Raw genomic sequence first — 21,561 nt, 5'->3', positions numbered from 1 at the left:
TGAGGCGCACGTATTTAGCCCAAAACGTGTACGGCTAACGGGTGAGCGCCGCCATCTGGCAGTTCTGGACCGTCGATAATGGCGTTTGTTACGTGTAGGTGGGTGAGTACACGATCGGCTTAAACGTCTTCATTTTTTTTNCTGTTATCTGCTTTCCCATGCTAGAAAACCAAAACGAAAGAATATTTTTCTACAAAATTAAAACTATATCTTTAAATTATCATTTAGACCCAGGGGCTATTCGGATCTCACACTAATTGTCACATACATATTTATTGCGCTTAAGAGAAATAACCTTGGCATAACCAAAGACTTAAACTTCGTGTTATAAATTATCATTTAAAATTATGATATAGTATACTAGCCTAAAAAATGCAATATAGATAAAAATATAGCAAATTCATGCCTATGTTTACGTTCATATTTAAGCTTCAATATAAGGAAACAAATAAAAAAAATCAATAGTTAGCGTAGCTGTTTACATTAGATCCGATATCTGCTTAAGCAATGTTATTAAAACGAAAAAATATATATAAACTGTTTGTATTGTATAAAAAGAAGTACAAAAATTAACGTAAGGTAGCAAAATATAACCAAAATTTAATTTTCTACTAATTTTTCCAAAATTATTTCTCCATAGAAAACCATTCATTCACGAAGAATATGTATGCTTATAGAACTTTTTGTGTTTAACTAACTTGTAAGCATAAATTGTTATATTTTGCATGATTCCTTTGCTAAAATAACTTAAAAATTAATGTTTGAGCTAATGAAGCTTATCTGACTGGAGTACTGTAATTTTGCTGTACTGTAGTTTTGTTCTAACATAATAAATTATATAGATGAAAGAGAAATAGTTACAAATCTTAAACATATAAAAATATTCTTTAGAAAAGTATTATTTATAATAAAACTAAACATTTACATGTACTGTAGTACCTAAAAAAATTTGTTATTCTGCTCAAAACAAATTTAATTCTATTACTTGTAAGACTTCTTTATTACATCCTGTACAATACAATACAAAGACATACTAGTACTTTGGATTTATTGAAAGGCAGAATTTATTTGGTAATATGTGATTATTTAAAATATGATTTGTAAAGGTAATACAATTTAGAAGGCGTGTAAAAATTCATTAAACAAATGATTCTTTTACATACTAGTACTTTTGTATTGTTATTCTGCTGAATGCATTAAAGGTGTCTTAATGCATTTTGAATCCAGTTTTAGAATAAACACTTTAATTTTATTATGTAGATATCACTTAAATAATGCCTGGATGTTCGGCTTTTGGTTGTTCTAATTCTGCTGCAAAAGGATATACCATGAAATATTTTCCAAGAGAAAAATTTGGAACGAAAAAGTGCGCCGAGAAAATTGGAAACCTACAAATAATTCTTGTTTGCGTGAAGTTCATTTTGAACTACAAATGTGGGAAAAAATAAGAGTTAATGGGAAGAAGAAATTAAAGCATAATGCCATTCCAACTTCGTTTTCATTCACAAAACAAATTATTCACAGAAAACCAACAAAAGGAAGATCCTCGACTGTTATAAAACAAGTAAAAACTGCAAAAGTTACTTCTCCATTACATACCTTTCATACTACTGTTACACCATCAACAAATTTTGAAACATCTTCAACATTTATAGAAGAAACCACATAAGCCGAAGACATTTCTGTAAATCATGATACATTATCTATAGAACAAACAAAAGATATATTTATATTACAACAGAATTTTAAAAAATATAAACAAGTATATAGAAGATCATGTGAAAGAAATGTTAAATATGTAAACACTATCAGAACATTGAAACATAGAATTGGAATTTTGGAAAAGGAAGTAGAAAGGGATAAAGAAGACAATGAATCGTATCAATTCTTATCATTAATTCTTAATAATGACCAAATATCTGCCACAAAAAGAAGAACTAAATTTATGAAATGGTCAAATAAAACTATTAAAAAAGCTTCAAAATTAAGATTTTCTTGCGGAACTAATGGATATGAAGAGTTATTAAAACAAAACATTCCATTACCTTCAATCAGAACTTTACAAAGACGATTACAAAATGTAAAATTTGAAAGTGGGATTCTAACAGAAGTCATTGAATTTTTAAAGATTAAAGTGAATTTATTCGACAATGTTTGATAACAACAGTAACACATATATTGGTGATGTCACTTTACCTGGTCATTCTGGGACTGCAACTCGTGTATTTGTGATTATGCCAGGGGGATTACTTTACGACGGAAACAAGTCGTAGCTTACTATTTTACAGATAACTCTGTAGATGGAAGTTTATGTGAAAATATATTATTTGAAATAATTGCTTGTGTTGGTTAAATGTTGTTAGCATTACATCAGACACAGGCTCATCTAACAAAGCATTATGGAGAAAATGGAACATCACAGGAGGTGATCACAGCAAAATAGTAAATTCCATAAAGCATCCTTTAAATTCAGATAAAAAGATTTATCTGCTTGCAGATGTACCACATTTATTTAAAAATATAAAAAGTACACTAATAACAAATAAAATTATAAAAATATCTAAAGAAACAAAAGAAAAATTCAATCTTCCAACTGATATCATCACAACATAGTGCTAAATCAACAACAAAACTTAAACTTCAAATTAACTCCTAAGTTAATTTAATTAAGTGAGGAAGACTTAATTAAATTAATGCCACAAATTATTGCCATCACATTTTCAAAAAAATGAAAGTGAAAACATCTACACACCTCATCAGTCATGATATAAGCAGTGGATTAAGATTTTTTCAGAAGTGAATAAACCAGAATATTTAACAACCGCTCGGTTTATTGATGCCGTCGAAAAATGGTTTAAATTAGCAGCATCGAGGCATCCGCTTTTTGCTCTAAGTACGAATATAGTGCAGAAGTATGAGGAATCAATAACATTTAAAAAAAATTTTATTGTAATCAAAGAACCCATAAAAGAATACGATGACTTGTTAAGCCAGAAAATTTTGAAGCTGAAAATATGCCTGTAAACAATGCAGAAATGAATTCATTATATAATATATCTGGTTACTTAATAACAAGTATAGAACAATTTGTAACAAATGTATTATATCAGTAGATCCAAAGAAAGTCCTCTATTAGAATATTCAAAACTAGTAGCCCGGACGCCCCCTAGCGGGCGTTATTTACAAATTTCCATGAGGCATGGTTCCTTTGACTTTTTTGTTCCTATCAATATGCTGTGCAGTTCCGTTTCTTTCTTTCTTCTCTAATATGGAGATTCTGGCTGGTCACCTTTTCTCTGATGAACTCTTGTCCGCAATTAGTCAAATCGATGTGTGCGTGCTACGTAACGTTCGAGGGCCTGCACGTGCTGTCTAGGTGAGAGGTCTGTTCTTGCAGTTCCGTTTAAGTCCCAATGGTAAGATTTACCCTCCGAATGAAAAGGTGGCAACCCCCGAAACTGTAGCCCCCCTGTGCGAACAATAAAGTCAAAGGAACCATACCCCCTACTCACGACCCTTTGCGAGATATAAGCCCAGCTGCATTTCTTTATGCAGCGCTCGAGAAGCGCTTTACAGCGAATCCTCTGAAACCCGTTTCTAAATGCAGCGCTGCAATGTAGCGAACCGTTTCTAAACGTTTGCTGCAAGAGGTCGCTGCAGCGAAGATAAAGCAGCTTTTACCTCCGCTACACGTGTAAAGCAAAATGGACGCTTGTGTGTATATTACGATATTATGCTGTAAAAATAAAAAAGTCGAAGTGACTGTTGATAAAAATATTATGGAAAGATTAAGAAGGATTAAATTTTATGAAATGACTCTGAAAGTTATCTAAAGAATAAGAAAATACTATATTTTAAATATAATTATATATCTTTTATCTCTTTACTTTGTTCACATTTATGGAAAGATAAATGCTCGATTCTTTATATCTCTTTATTTAAATATTGTAGTTCTTTAACTAAAGCACTATTTTCGGCTGTAACTGGAATTAAAGAATAGATTATGACGTCCGTGTTTCGCTCGAGCGGAAAGCGTTTCTAAACTATGATGCAGCGACGTGTAGCGATAGCTGCTCGTGACGTCATTTACGCTGAACTCTCGTTACATAAAGAAACGCAGCCCCCGTGAAAATTCGCCTACGTCATTTATGGTCACGTGACATCGTGGTCAAAAGGGAGCCTACCGCGCGAAAAAAAATTAACGCGCGCTCGCCCACCCGCTCATTCGCGGGGTAAATTGTGGCAAACAGGCGGTCACATGACCCGTAGAATAATTTTCGGAGGGCTATATCTCGGGAGGCACTTGTGCAGTTTAGGGGGTACGGCTGTTTGAAAGGTTTTCTTCCATAAAATTAATCGATTTTAGACTAATTTGACTCGAACATTTCCAAAACACGTATAATTTTTGGGAATAACCCATATAAAATATCTTATAAATCCAAAGTTCAGCGAATTCTTCGCAAAAAGAGTAAGTTATCAGAAAACTCGTCGGAGATGAGTACTCACGTGACCGAATAGCACCGACAAATGTCGCGTGACAGCTTCGTACGCCGATGTGCTGATCCGCGACGAAAACAAGGTTAAGCAATGGCGTCTTCGAACTCGGTAAGTATTCCGACAATTTTTTGTTTATAACACATTTTATATGGTTTATTCCCAAAAAATTATACTTCTTTTGGAAATATTTGAGTCAAATTAGTCTAAAATCGATTAATTTTATGGAAGAAAACCTTTCAAACAGCCGTACCCCCTAAACAGCACAAGTTGCCGGGTCGCCACCCCCTTCATTCGGAGGGTAAATCTTACCGTCCCAATAGCATCATACGGATCTATATTTCTATCTATTAAACATTCTATAAATACTTTAAAATAGTTTAATTTGTTTATTTACCTTCACTCGTAAACCTCGATTTTAAATGTATCCGCCATTTTTTCAACAAATTTCCCGTGAGCCAATGCGCGACGTTCACTGTGAGGGTGCGTTTACTTCTGAGTTAACTGGCGTCTAATTACAGAACGATTCCGTAGCCGTAGTTCTGGTTTTTACCACGAGATGCCGCTAGTCTCGTGACGTTCAGATAGCGTATACCTCATACTGTACGGTGTGCTTGAAATTTTTTGTCGATATTTTAGCTTTAAAACCATACTTTATCATCGATAATTGGTTTTGAAGTATTCCCGCTACGTTGCTAAGAAATCGTTATGGAAAATATTGCGTTGGATATATTAGAAAATACTTATTGTTATTGCGATAAGCACTTCTCCTCAAAAGGAAATCTTACTAACAAGCATGTAGATTTAGAAGATAAGCAAATCCTGGTGGAGGAAAAGTCTATATTCTGTCGGAAGACTTCATGTTCTGAAGGATTTTCTACTTTCCTTCAATTACGTGAACATCTGGAGAAAGTACTGTACCTGTATAGTACATAAATTTGCCTGTGAAATTGAGAAGCTGGAATTCAAAACTATGAAGGGTAAGTAAATTCTGTTCTGAAATTTAAAAATGCTGTATTTAATTAATATATCTTAAAATAATTGTTTTCATGAATATTAACAGCTCATTCAGTAGTACTGTAATTAAAAATATTATGTACTGTATTTGACAGATTTCTACGAATGGAAAGTCACAGATAAGTTGAGAACCAACTAAAGTTAATTGTGTCGTACTGTCTAAAAATTCATGGAATTTATAAATTCTACTCGTGCGGCTCTGGCACATGGGATCATGACTACGCTCAGTTCAGAAATGTACTGTACTTACAAAAGGAAAACATTCAATAACAGATTGTGCATATGAAAATGTTGCAAATGTATAATTTTCAATAAATCTTTTTCATAAAGAAAACATCTTTCTTATGAATACTGTGGCATTTTTTCTTAGCTAACGTTCAAATGAATCATTGCAGATCTGTTAAATCAGGCTACAAAAAGTTCACTAATATTTTAGTGACGATGATAATTTGTTGATGGATTTAAACTACCAATTCAAAAGACTTTACTCAAATTACACAAGATACACTTAACTCTTGGTATTCGCTAGGGTTAGGTTGTTTAAAATTTCGTGAAAACCAAATAAGGATGCCTATGCAGAAAATTGAGTTTGGTTTTGTGGAACATTTCAAAGATAAACGTTAATTGTGAAATAAAATACTGTATTGCAAATTTTCTAATATAAAACGTTTAAATTATTTCTAAAACGCAATGAATAATTTTATTAAATAATAAAAAAAAAAAAAATTCGAGTAAGAGATTGAAAATTCAGCAGGAAAATCTTGAGATTAAAAGAATTTAAGAACGAAAGTCTACATATTCTGTAGAATAACTTTTATAAAATACTGTATAATTTTAAATATTTTGATAAAAATAATAAACAATAATCATCTTTTAAAGCTATAATATAAACATTGAACATTAGACAAAAGAAATTTGACGTTCAACAAACGAACAGTAGCAAATTTTGTTCGTAATAAATTAATTCTGACTGTAGTGTATTTACAACACAGTCAGAATTATGCTTGTCCAGCTTCTTGACGTCACAAAGTAGCGACATCTCGTGGTAAAAAACAGAACTATGGTTACGGAATCGTTCTGTAATTAGACGCCAGTCTGAGTTAGCAGTGCTAATTCTGATAACCGGATGTGACGTCATTAGCACGTGTATTCGTGCTTACTTGTCCAATTCGAAAGTGAACACATACGCTAACAAGAAATATGGCTGGAAACCGCCATATTTCTTGTTAGCGTATGTGTTCATTTGTATTGTTAATTTAAAATCTTCGCTAGGGCGCCTCTAGTGACCGTTTTTGGCATCGGTTACGCGGACAGACAGTTACCCGTTGAATGGGTTATATATATCAATATAAATTAGTTGAAGTTAAAAGTTTAAAAAAAATTTCGTGTTTTTTTTTGTAATAATAAAACTTTTGATATGTTTTGAAGATATTTTCCACCGATATTATAAGGTGGTGAAAAATCAAAACATTGATATAAGAAAATCTTATTTGGAAAAATTTAACAAATCCATACAAAAGTAAATCCACAAGCAAGCTACAAAATTAGCCATACTCTATCCCCATATTCACCAGCACTAGTTTGAATATTGATGTAAAAAGATGTGGAGCTGTTACAAATTAAAAGTGTATTGTTCATTTAATAAATTTTTTTATTTTATCCGCATAGCCTTTTGATCTCGATACGCTTTATTATTATGAACTTATGTAATTATTATGAATATATAGAAGGCTTGTAAAAAATTTTTTTAAATTACTTTTTATCATGGTTAATGTTACATATGGTTCCAAAATGGCGGTGCTTCGGTTAGGTTCGTTTCGTTTCCGTTATATTAACTACATTTTTAGTAGACGTTTCCTTTTTATTTATTTATTTAGTTCGTTCAAGAACTACCGTGAATCAATAACTAGTGACGTTTGGCACTCGGCGGCTTCCCTCTCGGGAGGAGTCCGTCTGGACCACGAACAGTCGGCCGCCATTTTGGAACCATAGGTAACATTAACCTTTATCGTACAATAATGCAATATAGATACATATATGATAATTTTTATTTAGTTGATTATTATATTAAAGTACTGTACTTCGATATAATAGTCTCGGTGTTAAAAGTTTTACGTAGTGAAATAACAAATTAAGGTACGTTAAACAGTTGACGGCCTGCCAGCGGCTCCCCTCCGGGAGGAGTCTGTTGGGAGTACGAATAATCGCGACCACCGCCATGACGGTGCACAAACATAAATTGGTAAAATTCAACATATTAGCCTATTGTTATTAACTCATTTAATATGACCAGTAACATAATAATAAGACATTTCTAACTACAAAATACATACTATACTATATTATGTATACGTACACGTGACAGTCTTCGTACGCGTCCGCCGTACAATGTGCCGCTCCACGACGAAAACAAATTTAAGCAATGGCGGCTTTCACCGTGCAGAGTCGGTAAGTAATCCGATAAATTTTCGCTTATAGCTCTTATTACACACGTCGCCCCCAAAAATTTATATGTGTTTAGGACACATCTATTTGAGAGGTGTCTTAAGAGAGCAAAATTAGAAAAAAACGCCCCATGTAGAAGGGATGGACTTTTACCGAAATAATCGTCATTTCTTAATGTTAACTCAGACTCACGTGATAACAGTTGACTCGTGTCACTACTCCGATAACATAGGTACTGTAGTCGAAATACGTCAGTTTTACGTCATATTTTAAATTTTCATTAAAAAAACGCACACCTCCGAACCTTATAAATGAAATTTTTCGATCTTTGGGTTAAATTTTCAGTTTTAAAACCGAATACGTTACGTCACGCCGACGATGCAAATTTAATACAAATGGCGCGCTATCACGAAACCGAAACCCAATCCAAAACCAAAACCGAAACCCAATCGATTACGTTAGTTTCAAAATTATTTTAAATTAAACAATTCATTAACACTTATTACCATTTTTCTATTATTAGTATTAAATTAAAATACAAATGAATTTTCGATCGGTTTCCTAATCATTTTTTATAAACGATAACAATGTAAACGGCAATTAATTTATTCTAAATCCGTTTATATTAACGTAAATATTAATATTTTTACATGTTTAAGTTCGTACGTAAACAATTTCTAGCCTGGAAATTGAAATTTAATTAAACAAACTTACCTCTTTTCGTAGCAAAAGCGATAACGGTCGATAGAGCGTCTGTAGAAGCCAACTTATGAAACGAAAGCAAAACGTACCGGAAAGAAAATCATTTCTCTGACGTCACCGAGTGTTTCCAAATTGGCCAGCAGTTCCATAAGCGAACCAATAGCTTAGTCCGTTTCAAACGAAACGGGTTATTCTATTGTTTGATTACTTTAGTCCAGCGACTCCCAAACTTTTTCCACCCGCCGCCCCCTTTGTTTCATAAAGTTATACCCAACTCCCCCAACCCCTTTTCCCTGGTGTGAGAAAGGCTTGGAAATATTCTTAGGAAACTTTTCTATCGACCTCGCACCGCATTCTTCTCGACCACTAAACGCAAACGGAACCCCTTCGGCCCTCCCGATAATATTTTAAGCGTTGCCCCCAAAGTCGAAGGATAAAAACGTAATCGTTATAAATAACCGTCCTCCGTCAATAATTTACGAATTAGAAGAAATATGCCAGTCACTTTACGAGTCTATTTCGTATAGGAGCGGCTTTAATTAGATCGCGACGCAAATAAAGTAGGATTAATAAAATGTATTTCTATTAATCGCCAACGAGGAAATCGGACACGGTAAATCCATATTATAAACACTTTATTCTTTAACGGGCAACGACCGAAATACAAAGTTATTCACGAGTAACTATTTTCTGAAAACTTTAAAACACAATGCAAAAATTTAATATATTAAATTCTAGAAATAACCTGTAAAAATTCCATACCCGGTCTCGTCTTTCATCTATTAAACTCGGTTCTCCAGATTAAGGAAAGACAGCGGAATTTATAGGTCTACAAGTTTTTCAAATTGCATATTTCAAATACAACTGTTAGTCTATAATGACTAGGTTATTATATAGGTTATAATGTTAAAATTACATGCAATTGATTGAATAGCGAGTTCTATAAGAGAAACAATATTTATATAATTATATTATTATATTTATATTTATAAAATTAAAGGAGTGAAAATAATATTTAGCAATAACTTTATCATCAAAAAATTAATAAAAAAATGATTTATAATTAAGGATTAATATAGTTGTTTGGTTAAGTCGCGTGTAATCTGCATCCTCCTCAAAGTTGTATTTTATACCTAGACACCATATTGTATTCATTGCCGACAGTAAACTTAGAGTTCTGCACCTTCCAGTCAAATGGTTATGCTCTGGGGATGGGACAGAATCTGGATGAGCAACCACGGCAATTTTTTACGGGGGGACATCTGATAGGTAGGGCCACTTGGACTGCCCCATTGTGGGTCTGGCCAAACCCAAGATGGATCTATCACGTCTATAATTCATTTAATTAAAAGAAAAAAAAATTGTGGTCTTATCAAAGATCTATCCAAAAAAGAGCAGTTTCAAGTAAAAGTGTGTAGAAAACTGATTTGTAGATCCAAAAGAAGATCTACAAATCAGTTTTCTACACAACAGAAATGTACAGAAGGTTTTATGACGATTAAAATAAATCGTCATAAAACCTGTATGTTTCTGTTTATAAAACAAAATTCTATGTAATAAATTTTTAGCCTTATTCTAAATCTTAAAGCTTGAGATTAACAAAGCATTTCATTTCTTATCATTTACAAATTGTTAAATCTTGTTCAACAGTTTTGGAAAATCTCTAACGACATTAAAACAGNATTTCGTATAGAAGCGGCTTTAATTAGATCGCGACGCAAATAAAGTAGGATTAATAAAATGTATTTCTATTAATCGCCAACGAGGAAATCGGACACGGTAAATCCATATTATAAACACTTTATTCTTTAACGGGCAACGACCGAAATACAAAGTTATTCACGAGTAACTATTTTCTGAAAACTTTAAAACACAATGCAAAAATTTAATATATTAAATTCTAGAAATAACCTGTAAAAATTCCATACCCGGTCTCGTCTTTCATCTATTAAACTCGGTTCTCCAGATTAAGGAAAGACAGCGGAATTTATAGGTCTACAAGTTTTTCAAATTGCATATTTCAAATACAACTGTTAGTCTATAATGACTAGGTTATTATATAGGTTATAATGTTAAAATTACATGCAATTGATTGAATAGCGAGTTCTATAAGAGAAACAATATTTATATAATTATATTATTATATTTATATTTATAAAATTAAAGGAGTGAAAATAATATTTAGCAATAACTTTATCATCAAAAAATTAATAAAAAAATGATTTATAATTAAGGATTAATATAGTTGTTTGGTTAAGTCGCGTGTAATCTGCATCCTCCTCAAAGTTGTATTTTATACCTAGACACCATATTGTATTCATTGCCGACAGTAAACTTAGAGTTCTGCACCTTCCAGTCAAATGGTTATGCTCTGGGGATGGGACAGAATCTGGATGAGCAACCACGGCAATTTTTTACGGGGGGACATCTGATAGGTAGGGCCACTTGGACTGCCCCATTGTGGGTCTGGCCAAACCCAAGATGGATCTATCACGTCTATAATTCATTTAATTAAAAGAAAAAAAAATTGTGGTCTTATCAAAGATCTATCCAAAAAAGAGCAGTTTCAAGTAAAAGTGTGTAGAAAACTGATTTGTAGATCCAAAAGAAGATCTACAAATCAGTTTTCTACACAACAGAAATGTACAGAAGGTTTTATGACGATTAAAATAAATCGTCATAAAACCTGTATGTTTCTGTTTATAAAACAAAATTCTATGTAATAAATTTTTAGCCTTATTCTAAATCTTAAAGCTTGAGATTAACAAAGCATTTCATTTCTTATCATTTACAAATTGTTAAATCTTGTTCAACAGTTTTGGAAAATCTCTAACGACATTAAAACAGACAAAGTACATGTCTTTACTAAATCATCAATAAAAATTTTAGAATAAATTCTACATAAGTTATCAGAAAATATATGGCATTATTAAAGCTTTTTTGTGATTGTATTCTTAGCGTGTTTCCCTAACACACGATAAAAATGTTCTATATTCTGAAAAATTTAAACTTTACTTAATACAAACCAGTGAAGACGCTTTTGCATCTGAAGCATTGGTTTGCTTCGATTACTATGGAATTTTGTATTTTGTGAGCGTTCATTCCGTCTACAGTTACGCTCTTCTCCACGTTGTTTTTCGACAATGCCGTCATAATGGCCCGTAAATCTCTCGGGTCTTTCAATTCCGTAAAGAGGGGATAACCGCGGTTTTCGTCTTCCCACCCCAACAACATGAAGCCGTAGTCTTCGATCTTGCGCTTGCCGCCCGGCTGGTCCAAAACTTCAAAAGTTTCTTTGGAGTTTGTAGCGTCCACTTGCCGGTCTCTAGTGTCGACACGAGAATAATTATTAATTAATCTCAAATTGTCCATTGCGTCTTCTAGTGTGTCTTCTAGATCTCTACTGCTTCCGTAATAAGACATCTCCCGCTCTTTTGACGTCAGTCGAACTGCGGCCACTAGCATGTTCTTGTGTAAAATGAATGCTGTAATGTTCAGTTCAAACACCTTTCCGTAAACTTCTTGAATCTAATGAGAAAGAAATATTTTTATTAGATAACTTGAATAAGTTTAAAATTTAATTTTTGTTCAATTAATTATTTTCAATTTTTTTTTTGATATTTTGAATAACAAGTTTAAAAAATAAGCAGGTAATACAAGCGAGTCAAAAAAGGAAGACTACATAGTACAAGCGTGTCACAAGAAGAGGGAAAAGTTATCCAGGAGACAAGTCATAAACATGGAGATTAGAAGAAAGCAGAGGGAGATCGAGGTCGAGACGAATGAACATAGTTCAAATGCAGGCGAGAATAAAGAAGTTGATAAACAGTAGGGCCACAAATCAGATAGAGGAGGAAACTCATCAAAAGTAATGACTTCGTGTTAAGTGTAACAAGTTGCAGAAAGAAGAAATATCAGTCTCTCTTATATGTTAATCATTATATGAAAATGGAATATATATTCCATTTTCATATAATGATTATCAATATTAATTTATAAAACTGAGCATAATGTATCTTTTGCATTCTCAGATAAGAAAACATTCAACAGCAAATTCTTTAAATAATTGTTTCATAATAAGTTGCAGGTACTGGAAACTTTTCTACAATGCTATTGCAGGGAATAGAATTCCCCAATTAGAAGATATTTTAAACACATTTTGTGGAAAATTTATTGTCAATCAGGAAACCACCACTTAACCCAAAACAGTATTTAAGAGAATATTGAATTAAAAGGTAAGCAAAATATGGTAGTATTTGCAATAAAATGATCCAAGACTATCTGTAAGTCGTGTTAGAAAACAGTGAAAACATCTGGAAAATGGGAGATGTCGCACAAAGATGAATCACAATAATATTGATTCACTGGGCTATTATATACATGTACGTAGAAAAATAATTAAGAAAAACTCATTCTTAAAAGGAAGTATGATATTTAATAACAACAGACACGATATTTATAATTAATTAATCTCAAATTGTCCATTGCGTCTTCTAGTGTGTCTTCTAGATCTCTACTGTTTCCGTAGTAAGACATCTCCCGTTCTTTTGACGTCAGTCGAACTGCGGCCACAAGCATGTTCTTGTGTAAAATGAATGCTGTAATGTTCAGTTCAAACCCCTTTCCGTAAACTTCTTGAATCTAATGAGAAAGAAATATTTTTATTAGATAACTTGAATAAGTTTAAAATTTAATTTTTGTTCAATTAATTATTTTCAATNGAGTTAATACTTATAATATTTATTTATTATTAACTGTATTAAAAAAAGGAAGACGATAAAGAGCGGGGAATCCTCGAAGGGGATTCCCCGCTCTTTATCTTGTATCCCCCTGTAGTGTTACGGGCCGACCCTTCTCTTCCATCCATTTTTTAAACCGAAACCAAAACCAGGTGTTCCGAACACCCGTTGACAGGAAGGGTGTTCGGAACACTAGCTTTCTGCCGCGCGAGATCCCAGCCAATTTCGAAATATCTTGGAAACGGAAATGTACTGTACATCTAACACTCACCGGAAGAAATCCCCAAAGCGCTTTTTCCAGCGGTAATTTCTTTTAGCAAGTTTGTGGATTTGTCGCGTAACCAACGAACGTCGGCGGGACCGAGGAACCAACCCGTATACCACGGTATCACTTCTTCCCATTGTTTCAATCGGGTTTCGAAATATTCGGCGTCCAGTCCTTGTGTATTCGATTTAGCCAGTATCTAGAAACGAGAAAATGATTGCCGCTTTTTTACGTAAATCAAATTGCATTCATCCGATTTAATTATTATTTTATAACGTAAATTATTCTATCTGCGAGGGAATTACTACCGAACTCCTTGTAGTTACAATGCATTCTCACCTAAAGATGCGTACAAACTGTGCCTGAAACATTAATGCCCCACACATAAATATAACTCTGCCAAGTTTCATTATTTTTGGCTCACCCACTCCCGACATATGATGCAAAATAGGCGCCGACACACAATTTTGTACGCGGTTTTTCTGCATTTTTGGACTCTTGTAGTGTCAAAATTTGACCGACGGACACACTTTCTTCGTGTTATATTCTATAACGAACGGGAAAGTAATAGAGAGGTTGCGGCCGAAGTTTTCATCTCTCAAACGTGAACGTCGAACGTCGAGCGCCGCTATCTTGTAAGCGGCGCTCGACGTTTGACGTTCACGTTTGAGAGATGAAAACTTCGGCCGCAACTTCTCTAATATAAAATCATAGAAACCAGGTTCTGAAGCGTTGACTTACTTCGGGGTCGAAACAGAATTTCTTAGAACAATCGGCAAAAATAACGGTGTATTGAAAATCCTTGGCCAATTTAAGGTAAGGTTGAATTTCCCATCTTCTTACATTCGTATTCCTTATTATTAATATCGGTTTGTTCTCTTTACATCCGTCTTCCGCTCTGTCGTACGAAATTAATATTTAATTACAATTAACGATAATTACAATATAATCTAAACACCAGAAACGTACCTTCTGCGGCACCAGGCGTGAGACTTTCGGGCATTAAATCTCGTCCTCCGCTCGGCCAATGGGAGACTGTAATAGAGTTTAGCCGAGATGACGTCGCTCTCTGGATACAAGGAAGCAATCATGGAAGAGAGCGTTTCTTTGCCGGTCCCCGACGGCCCTCTTATAATGAACATAATCCTGTTGTGTTTCTTCAAGTAGTCGACTGTGGCCGAATCCCGAAGAAAGGGGAAGGTGAATATCCGATCGGGGGGTGCGTCGGATCCGGGAATCGGCAATGACTCGTCTTTATTGCATCCGCACTTTGCGTAATTTCTGCCGACTGAAAACGTTGGTTAAATTATTATTATTCGATAGAAATACGTGCAATTATTTTAAAGACGTATTTAAATAAAATTACAATTAAAATGCGTGTAAATTAACGACGACACCTGCAATTAGACGCGTAGGTGGCGGAAGAGTTACCGTTTTGGAGGTTTTACCTCTGGATTTAGAGGTTTTCTTTTTGTCTAGAGGTAAATTTAAAGATTTTATAAACATATATACGCTCTGGGAACCCGGGATAAAAAAAATCCCCAGAAAGTTTTCGGGAGTTCATCCGACCGGATATGTCGGCCCCCGCCGTCTCATAGTAGGCCTGGCCGAACTCATAACGGGCTTGCTATAAGAGGCCCTCTTAGTGTCCACAGGACTAAAAAGCAAAAGAAAAAAATAGTACCCACAGAACTCATTAGCGGGATTGTAGATCCGGGACTTCTTTTGTGTACTGTACAGTAGTACATAAGACAACCTAGGAGTATAAACTGAATACTGACTTACGCCCTCAATTCAGAACAAGCCAGGTGGCCGGGATTCAATTCCCTGGAGTAAGCAAAAATACTAATTGTTACTCTGGGCTACTCGGACTTAATTATAATGAGTACAGTACCTCCTCGGCAGTAAAAACAGAAAGGCCACGCGACAAACTGAACAGCGATATTTGGCAAGATTTTCGATACTGGACGATATCGATACTTATGGTATTGGGAGATCCCTAGTAATCGGTGGTTGAATGGGGTGCGCCAGTTTCGTGGTCATACGATTGGTGCAACGAGCTAGAATATACTACAGTGGCTACAGCTACGCCGTGGTTTAAAAACAATTGAATACACGTCCGCCATTTTCCTTTTAGTCAAGTGGCGTGCCCCTTTTAGTTAGGCGTAAAAATCATTTGGCACATTGCCTACTGTTTGGGCTACATAAATTATTCCCTTAGAACAGCAATACCAATCTCTATTCGTTTAACCTTTAGACGTAATTTTGTTTATATGAAAACGCGAGCATAATATACAAATTGAAAGAGAAGTACTGTACATAAAGGAGTTAAACGGGCGGCAGAAAAGATGGTTGGCAATACCGCTAAGAAACTTCCCCTATTTGATACTGGTAAAGATATTTTCCTTAATGTACCAAAAATAGATCACGATCCTTTAATTTAAATACCAAACATATTATAGGATTTCAGAAACGGAGTTTACGAGAGAGAGATTAAATTCGGAATAATTAGAAATTGGTTCTGTCGTTACGAATTATAAAAGTCGTCGAATGATTATAATGAAATGCTAGAAAGATGAATATCTGTGTGAGAAGCCACGACTAACTAATCATTATTTGGTAAAATAGATCCTACCTAAAGTGGCAATTCTGTCCAACACACGGTATCGACAGTACCCGTCGTCGTCACCAAGCCACTCTATGCAATTAGGAAACAAGCGCGTCATGTATTAAAAGTAAACTTTTACCAAATATCTTAATCATCATCAGATATTAACAGTGATTAATTTTTAACATCGTTTTGTGTTTACTATTGTTTAGAAAATTTCAAAAGAATATTACAAATCGAGGTTGAGAAATTAAAACTTAATTGACACGCTTCGTTCTTTTTTCGATTTATAAATAAAATTCCTCACTTTTCTCGGATTTGTATCTTCCTCTGGTGTTACGCGCCGACCCCATTCTTCCGTCCATCCTTTAAAACCGAAACCTTTTCCTCCTCCTCCGTGACGTCACGAGGGATATTTGCGCATTAGCGCCGTTTATTTACTAACTCGACACGTTTTATACACGCGTCGAATATACAGTATAGAGTAATTATTAAATGAATATTAATAAAGTAGTGCATTTTTCATTAATAATCACACACGACAGTAGTATTACTCTATCGATCTAATTGTGTCTGGCTGTTGGCGAAAGGTAACCGCGAGAGGTCGAAATTACGATAGGGGAGCTCACAAATCAATTAAACACTAAGCAATAAATTGCGCTCTTAATGTAAAACTAAGTCGTTTAACCTATTTCGAGATTCGTTTTCGCCAATGCATCGGGAAGGTCACGCCGTTAACTGACTTTAGGACCACCCCGTCTTTCGTCGCGGAGGTAACTTTCACGAGCAGTTACTCCTTCCTTTTAAATTTACGCGTAAGTTATTAATGACCGACATCCGTTCGAAGACTCGGACGGGTTTCGAACCCGGTTACCACCTATTTAAAACCCGAAAGTCGATTAACCGATATATTAATAATATAAAAGCCGTCTCTGTTAAAAGCTATGCATTAGTAACATTTTCCAACGTCCTTAAGCTTTATTCGACTTTGTCGACCACGTGGCACGCCGAAAAGTGAACAAAACAAAAAAAAAAAAAAAAACGGCGATGGCAACGCCTTCTCCTGTTACGGATCTAATTTAATTACCGAGACGTCACGTCCTTCGCAAGACCGAAGACTATATGACGTCATAATGCTTACCCCAGAATGTAGATAGATGACCAACACAACTGAGTTGTTATGAGGAAAGTATGATGTACAGGGGCAAGAGACTACTAATTTGGGGTAGAGTATATATATTTTAAGTTAAATAAATTAAAAATACGAATAAAAATTGCAACCCGGCATTGTGATGATGTCGCAGCAATTTTTACTCGTTGTACACTCCTCCTTTCCTAAGACAGAAAAAGGTCATTTCGTATGATCTTTTTTCGGATTAAAAGCGACATTCTTGGAAAAAATCGCAGACCTTTAGTACCTTTGGAGGCGGCTAGCAAAACTTTAAATTATAATTTTATTCTTGTCTTCTCTGCGCAAATAATCCCAATAACCGATTATCTTCCCTATATTTAAAGTCCCTTCGGTTGAAGATAATGCAATCGCCGACGGCATCCAAAATACAATCCAACGAAGAATTTGTATAGGGCGACTCGTAAGGATTAAACTGCCATCCGATTTTGGGCTGCCCTGTAAAATAAATGATTTTGCAGATTGAAATGTAACTGTAATTAACTCTACCTGTGGGACGTTATGTCGGAATTGACCGAAATCGGATAAGTCGATACAAACCAGTCTTACCGGAACTTCTATGATTGTTATTGTAATTTACTGACCAATATATTGTTTAATAGAGGAATATAAATTTCTCAATAATGTGTCTAAGCTATATAAGCCATTATGACAAAGTTAAGAACTAAGTGTACCCTCGTTGCATTGACTTGAAGACTTTGCAATAGTGTCCCGGTGTCCCTAATTGCACACCCGGGTGTCCGAAATGACAGGGCAAAATTTAATGCACCAAAAATTTGGCGTTCGCTTTGCTCGGCGATGACGGGACGGCGACGCGGCCTTAATGTCTCCGAATACCCTGGCGAGACCATGTTTTTAACTATGTAATAAAATTTCAATGTGGTATTTTCATTAATGTGGTTCTAAAATGTTACTAGTTATTATAAAACACAATTGGAATTTTTAATGTAGGAACACACTTAAATATATTTCCATTAATTGAATATAGTTTGCAAATACTTAAAAACAGGCACAGAAAACATTTAGGGGAATAACTTGAGTGAGAATACAGATTTTCAGAATTAAATGTTTTGCTGGAATATGAACACTTGATTGTGTATAAAAAGCAATCGTTACTGATTACCTACATCTACTTTCTGTATTTGAGTTTAATTTCCAAAATACCAGATACACTGGCTTCAAATTATCTAGACTTACACAATGCAGTTACTTAACAGTGTCTGTGTCAACATAAAAATTTGTGTATTAATTTATCATATGTCATTAATCTACTGGAAACTAAATTACTTCTGCCCCATAAAATGGAAAATTTTCAGATTCTAAAAATTAAGATGCAAATACTTTTAATCTATAAAATTTGGTTTTCCTCAAACCAAGCAAATGTAGGAAGTAATAGAAGAACAGAATAAAAATTGCAATCATCATCTAATAAAAACTAAAATAATGGATCTTATGATTAGTATAATGTGCCAAAAATACATGTTAAAATGATGAAACGAGAAACTCGGATTAAAAAAATAATTTATCACAGTCATATAAAACAGATACGTATCACAGATATGTTCGGTTAGATAAATAAATTCCATCAGAATGCAAGAAAACATTCTATAGAAGTTAAAAACTAACTGGACTCGTGCATTAAATCTGAAGTAACTCATAAAAATCTTTTAGAGTTATTTGACTTTTGCTGTTTGTGCTTAATATGTTATTTGCTAGATTCATTTTGTTTTTTTGAAATGATACGATCTTCTCTTCAATAGTATTTTCGCATACAAACCTATAGGAAAAGGTGTTAAAAAATTTAAATAAATAAAAAATATTTGTTCTACAATTAGTTTTCTTCCACTCACTTATGAATGAAGACTTTCTTCTTTTGGCCGAGACGATAGATGCGATCGCAGGCTTGGTTCTCCAGAGCAGGATTCCTAAGCGCAAATAATCTATGTTTATAAGAAAGACGTTGCAAAATATTTATCTACCTGGCATTGTACTTACCAGTGAATGTCCAACACGAAAAGATGGTTTCCACCGATCAGATTTAGACCCACTCCTCCGGCCTTAAGCGACAACAACAGTATCTACGACGACAAAATTAATTTACTAAAAATTCTTTTAACCAAAATACTAATTAACTACTTATCGGCTATGGCAATGCATCCTTACTTCTGCTCCTTGGGGATCGTTGTTGAATTCTTCAACTATTTTTGTCCTTGCTTCTACGTTTACATCTCCTTTAATCATACTGTATCGATAACCTGCTTTGTTGATGTGTTCCGCCACGATTTCCAACATGGACACCCATTGCGAAATCAATACGCTTAAAAAGTTATATGTTAAAGTCACACTTAAAATTTCATATTATGTTATCAAAATAAACACATCCACATTTATGTAAAAACATACAATTCTCATATAAGTCACCATAAAAATGTATTAGATTAAAAACTGATTTAATAAGAATTTGAAACTGCAAGCATCATACTTTGCATTGACACAAACTGAACCAAAGTTCTAATGTATCTATTAGACTTAATTATGATTTAGTCAAAAACATAACATACCATTTCTCCATTACACCATCTTCACTTCTATTTCTTATCTTCTCTAATTCACTTAGTATTGCTAATACCTATCATTAATTAAATGGAATTGCAATTAAACTCTGTAATATTTTGATAACCTGATATTATTACAAAATGTAATTGTCTCAATAAATAAATAAATAGTTGTAAGGTTCTTTCCTCTAATAAATAAAATAAAATAATTATCTCAAAAACCAGTACAGATACACGAGCTTTATCAAACTAATGGAGCCAAGTAATTAAAGTCACATCAAGAAAATAAGAGTTTTACTTGTGGAATACATTTCAGTCTTCACTAGACTGTCAGCCACAATTATATAAATATAGCTACCTGCAATAACTATTAAGTTAATAATAGTTAAAGGTAATACATGTATAATGCAACTGTTCATACATCCATCTGGTTAAATTACTCACATATATCTACAAACTAGTTTTTGAGATAATTATTTAATTCATAGCAATAGTTTTACCTTTGTACTTGGTGCATTTGGTTTAAAGTCGGCATCCAAAGTTTGTTTCTGGGTTGATGAAACGTCAGGAGGTAAATCGTTGCTTATTCCACAAAATAAACTGTGTAATGGCATGTCCTTGGAATCCATAGATTTTTTGACATTGTTTAGAGACAACGCTTCCATCTGTTCAAACATTTTCTCCTCTTTTTCATCTTCAGTCCAAAATATTTCGTACTTGGCAACCTTTAAAGACAAAATATCTTGGTGATTTCAGAATGAATAAATCTGTACTGTTACGAAAAAGCTACCTAGAAAAGTTTGGTCTCTTCCATAATCCTCAAACAATAACGAAAAAAAAAAATTTTTTTTTTTGAAGTTACTTTAATTTCCTTATTTAATGGAATAAGAGAAAATATATTAATTTGTGTATTATTAATTTTTAACATTACATTTTACTGTAATTATGGATATTATCATCAGCCGAGTAATGTTAACAGAACTAGCTTATGCTAAAACAGTTAAAATACATTTGTAAACTGCTTATTGTAATCAAAATTTGTCGTTACCATTTTTTAAGCAGAAGTTTTTGCATTATTAGCCTCAACATATACTGATAATGCATAATTGTTATCAGTCTTTAATCAATACTTGCTCACAGTATAGTAGCTTAATTAATATACTGGAGGAATTATTAATTATAATTAACATATCTTCAAATTATACGTTTTTTCAGCACTTGGACTGCTCATGTTTCTCTCTCTTGGTTGTATATTCTTTGAAATTAAGCACAAATTTGCTACAGAAAACAAAATGCATATACATGTTTTGTTTTAATGTTGTTTGGTTATTGTCATCAATATAGGCGAGTCTAATTAAGATAAGCAGGTTCTGCTACAACCATTTAAATGAAGTCATCAGTTATTATAAGTTGTTCAAATGTACTAATCATAAACAAAGACGACTATCATCATATCAAGCTTTTGCAATTATGGATTCGCAATCAATAATTCCACACTACTGAAAAATATTATCTGAAAGAATTGATTTTTATTTAAATTATAAGCA

At 33.8% G+C, this 21,561-nt stretch overlaps 3 protein-coding genes across 11 annotated transcripts in view; all 3 read right to left on the bottom strand.

The window, feature by feature from the left end:
* The window catches only part of LOC111616207 (NEDD4-binding protein 2-like 2), a 31,073-nt gene extending 20,755 nt beyond the window's left edge, over nt 1-10,318 (bottom strand). For 2 of the 6 annotated variants that reach the window (XM_023357681.1, XM_023357674.1), the window contains exon 1: nt 8,671-10,318. The gene's annotated coding sequence lies outside the window, so the exon portion shown is untranslated. Of the gene's footprint in view, nt 1-1,599; nt 1,846-3,887; nt 4,514-8,670 lie in introns of those variants that run through there. The other 4 variants (XM_023357688.1, XM_023357639.1, XM_023357665.1 and 1 more) reach the window with 4 other exon arrangements.
* A 3,171-nt stretch (nt 10,319-13,489) lies between these two features.
* LOC111615921 (NEDD4-binding protein 2-like 2) lies at nt 13,490-16,627 on the bottom strand. Its single transcript, XM_023357362.1, has 4 exons — nt 16,578-16,627; nt 14,632-14,950; nt 14,404-14,560; nt 13,490-13,861 (listed from the first exon to the last, which is right to left on the bottom strand). The coding sequence occupies exons 1-4, from the start codon at nt 16,621-16,623 to the stop codon at nt 13,658-13,660; spliced, it is 726 nt and encodes a 241-aa protein (XP_023213130.1). The 5' UTR covers nt 16,624-16,627; the 3' UTR covers nt 13,490-13,657.
* Nucleotides 16,628-18,963: 2,336 nt separating this feature from the next.
* The window catches only part of LOC111616174 (transcription termination factor 2-like), a 66,266-nt gene continuing 63,668 nt past the window's right edge, over nt 18,964-21,561 (bottom strand). For all 4 annotated transcript variants that reach the window (XM_023357612.1, XM_023357604.1, XM_023357620.1 and 1 more), the window contains exons 19-24: nt 20,515-20,739; nt 20,021-20,088; nt 19,623-19,776; nt 19,455-19,537; nt 19,310-19,384; nt 18,964-19,236 (exon numbers count right to left, since the gene is read on the bottom strand). In XM_023357612.1, coding sequence (XP_023213380.1) covers nt 19,098-19,236; nt 19,310-19,384; nt 19,455-19,537; nt 19,623-19,776; nt 20,021-20,088; nt 20,515-20,739 — 744 coding nt within the window. In that variant the 3' untranslated portion in view covers nt 18,964-19,097. The remainder of the gene's footprint in view (nt 19,237-19,309; nt 19,385-19,454; nt 19,538-19,622; nt 19,777-20,020; nt 20,089-20,514; nt 20,740-21,561) is intronic.

The sequence above is a fragment of the Centruroides sculpturatus genome, unplaced genomic scaffold, assembly GCF_000671375.1.
Source record: "Centruroides sculpturatus isolate CEXI.00-Female unplaced genomic scaffold, Cexi_2.0 scaffold55, whole genome shotgun sequence".
NCBI classification, from domain to species: Eukaryota; Metazoa; Arthropoda; class Arachnida; order Scorpiones; family Buthidae; genus Centruroides; species Centruroides sculpturatus.
The sequence above is the reverse complement of the archived record's forward strand: the minus strand, read 5'-3'. Positions and strand labels throughout refer to the sequence as shown.

Excerpts from the sequence above, each read along its gene's own strand:
- LOC111615921 (XM_023357362.1), bottom strand. The coding sequence starts at position 16,623 with ATGGGGTCGGCGCGTAACACCAGAGGAAGATACAAATCCGAGAAAA. Across the intron at positions 14,561-14,631 it reads CACGCCTGGTGCCGCAGAAG|AGCGGAAGACGGATGTAAAG; the intron begins GTACGTTTCTGG and ends TTCGTACGACAG. Across the intron at positions 13,862-14,403 it reads AATTCTGTTTCGACCCCGAA|ATACTGGCTAAATCGAATAC; the intron begins GTAAGTCAACGC and ends TCTCGTTTCTAG.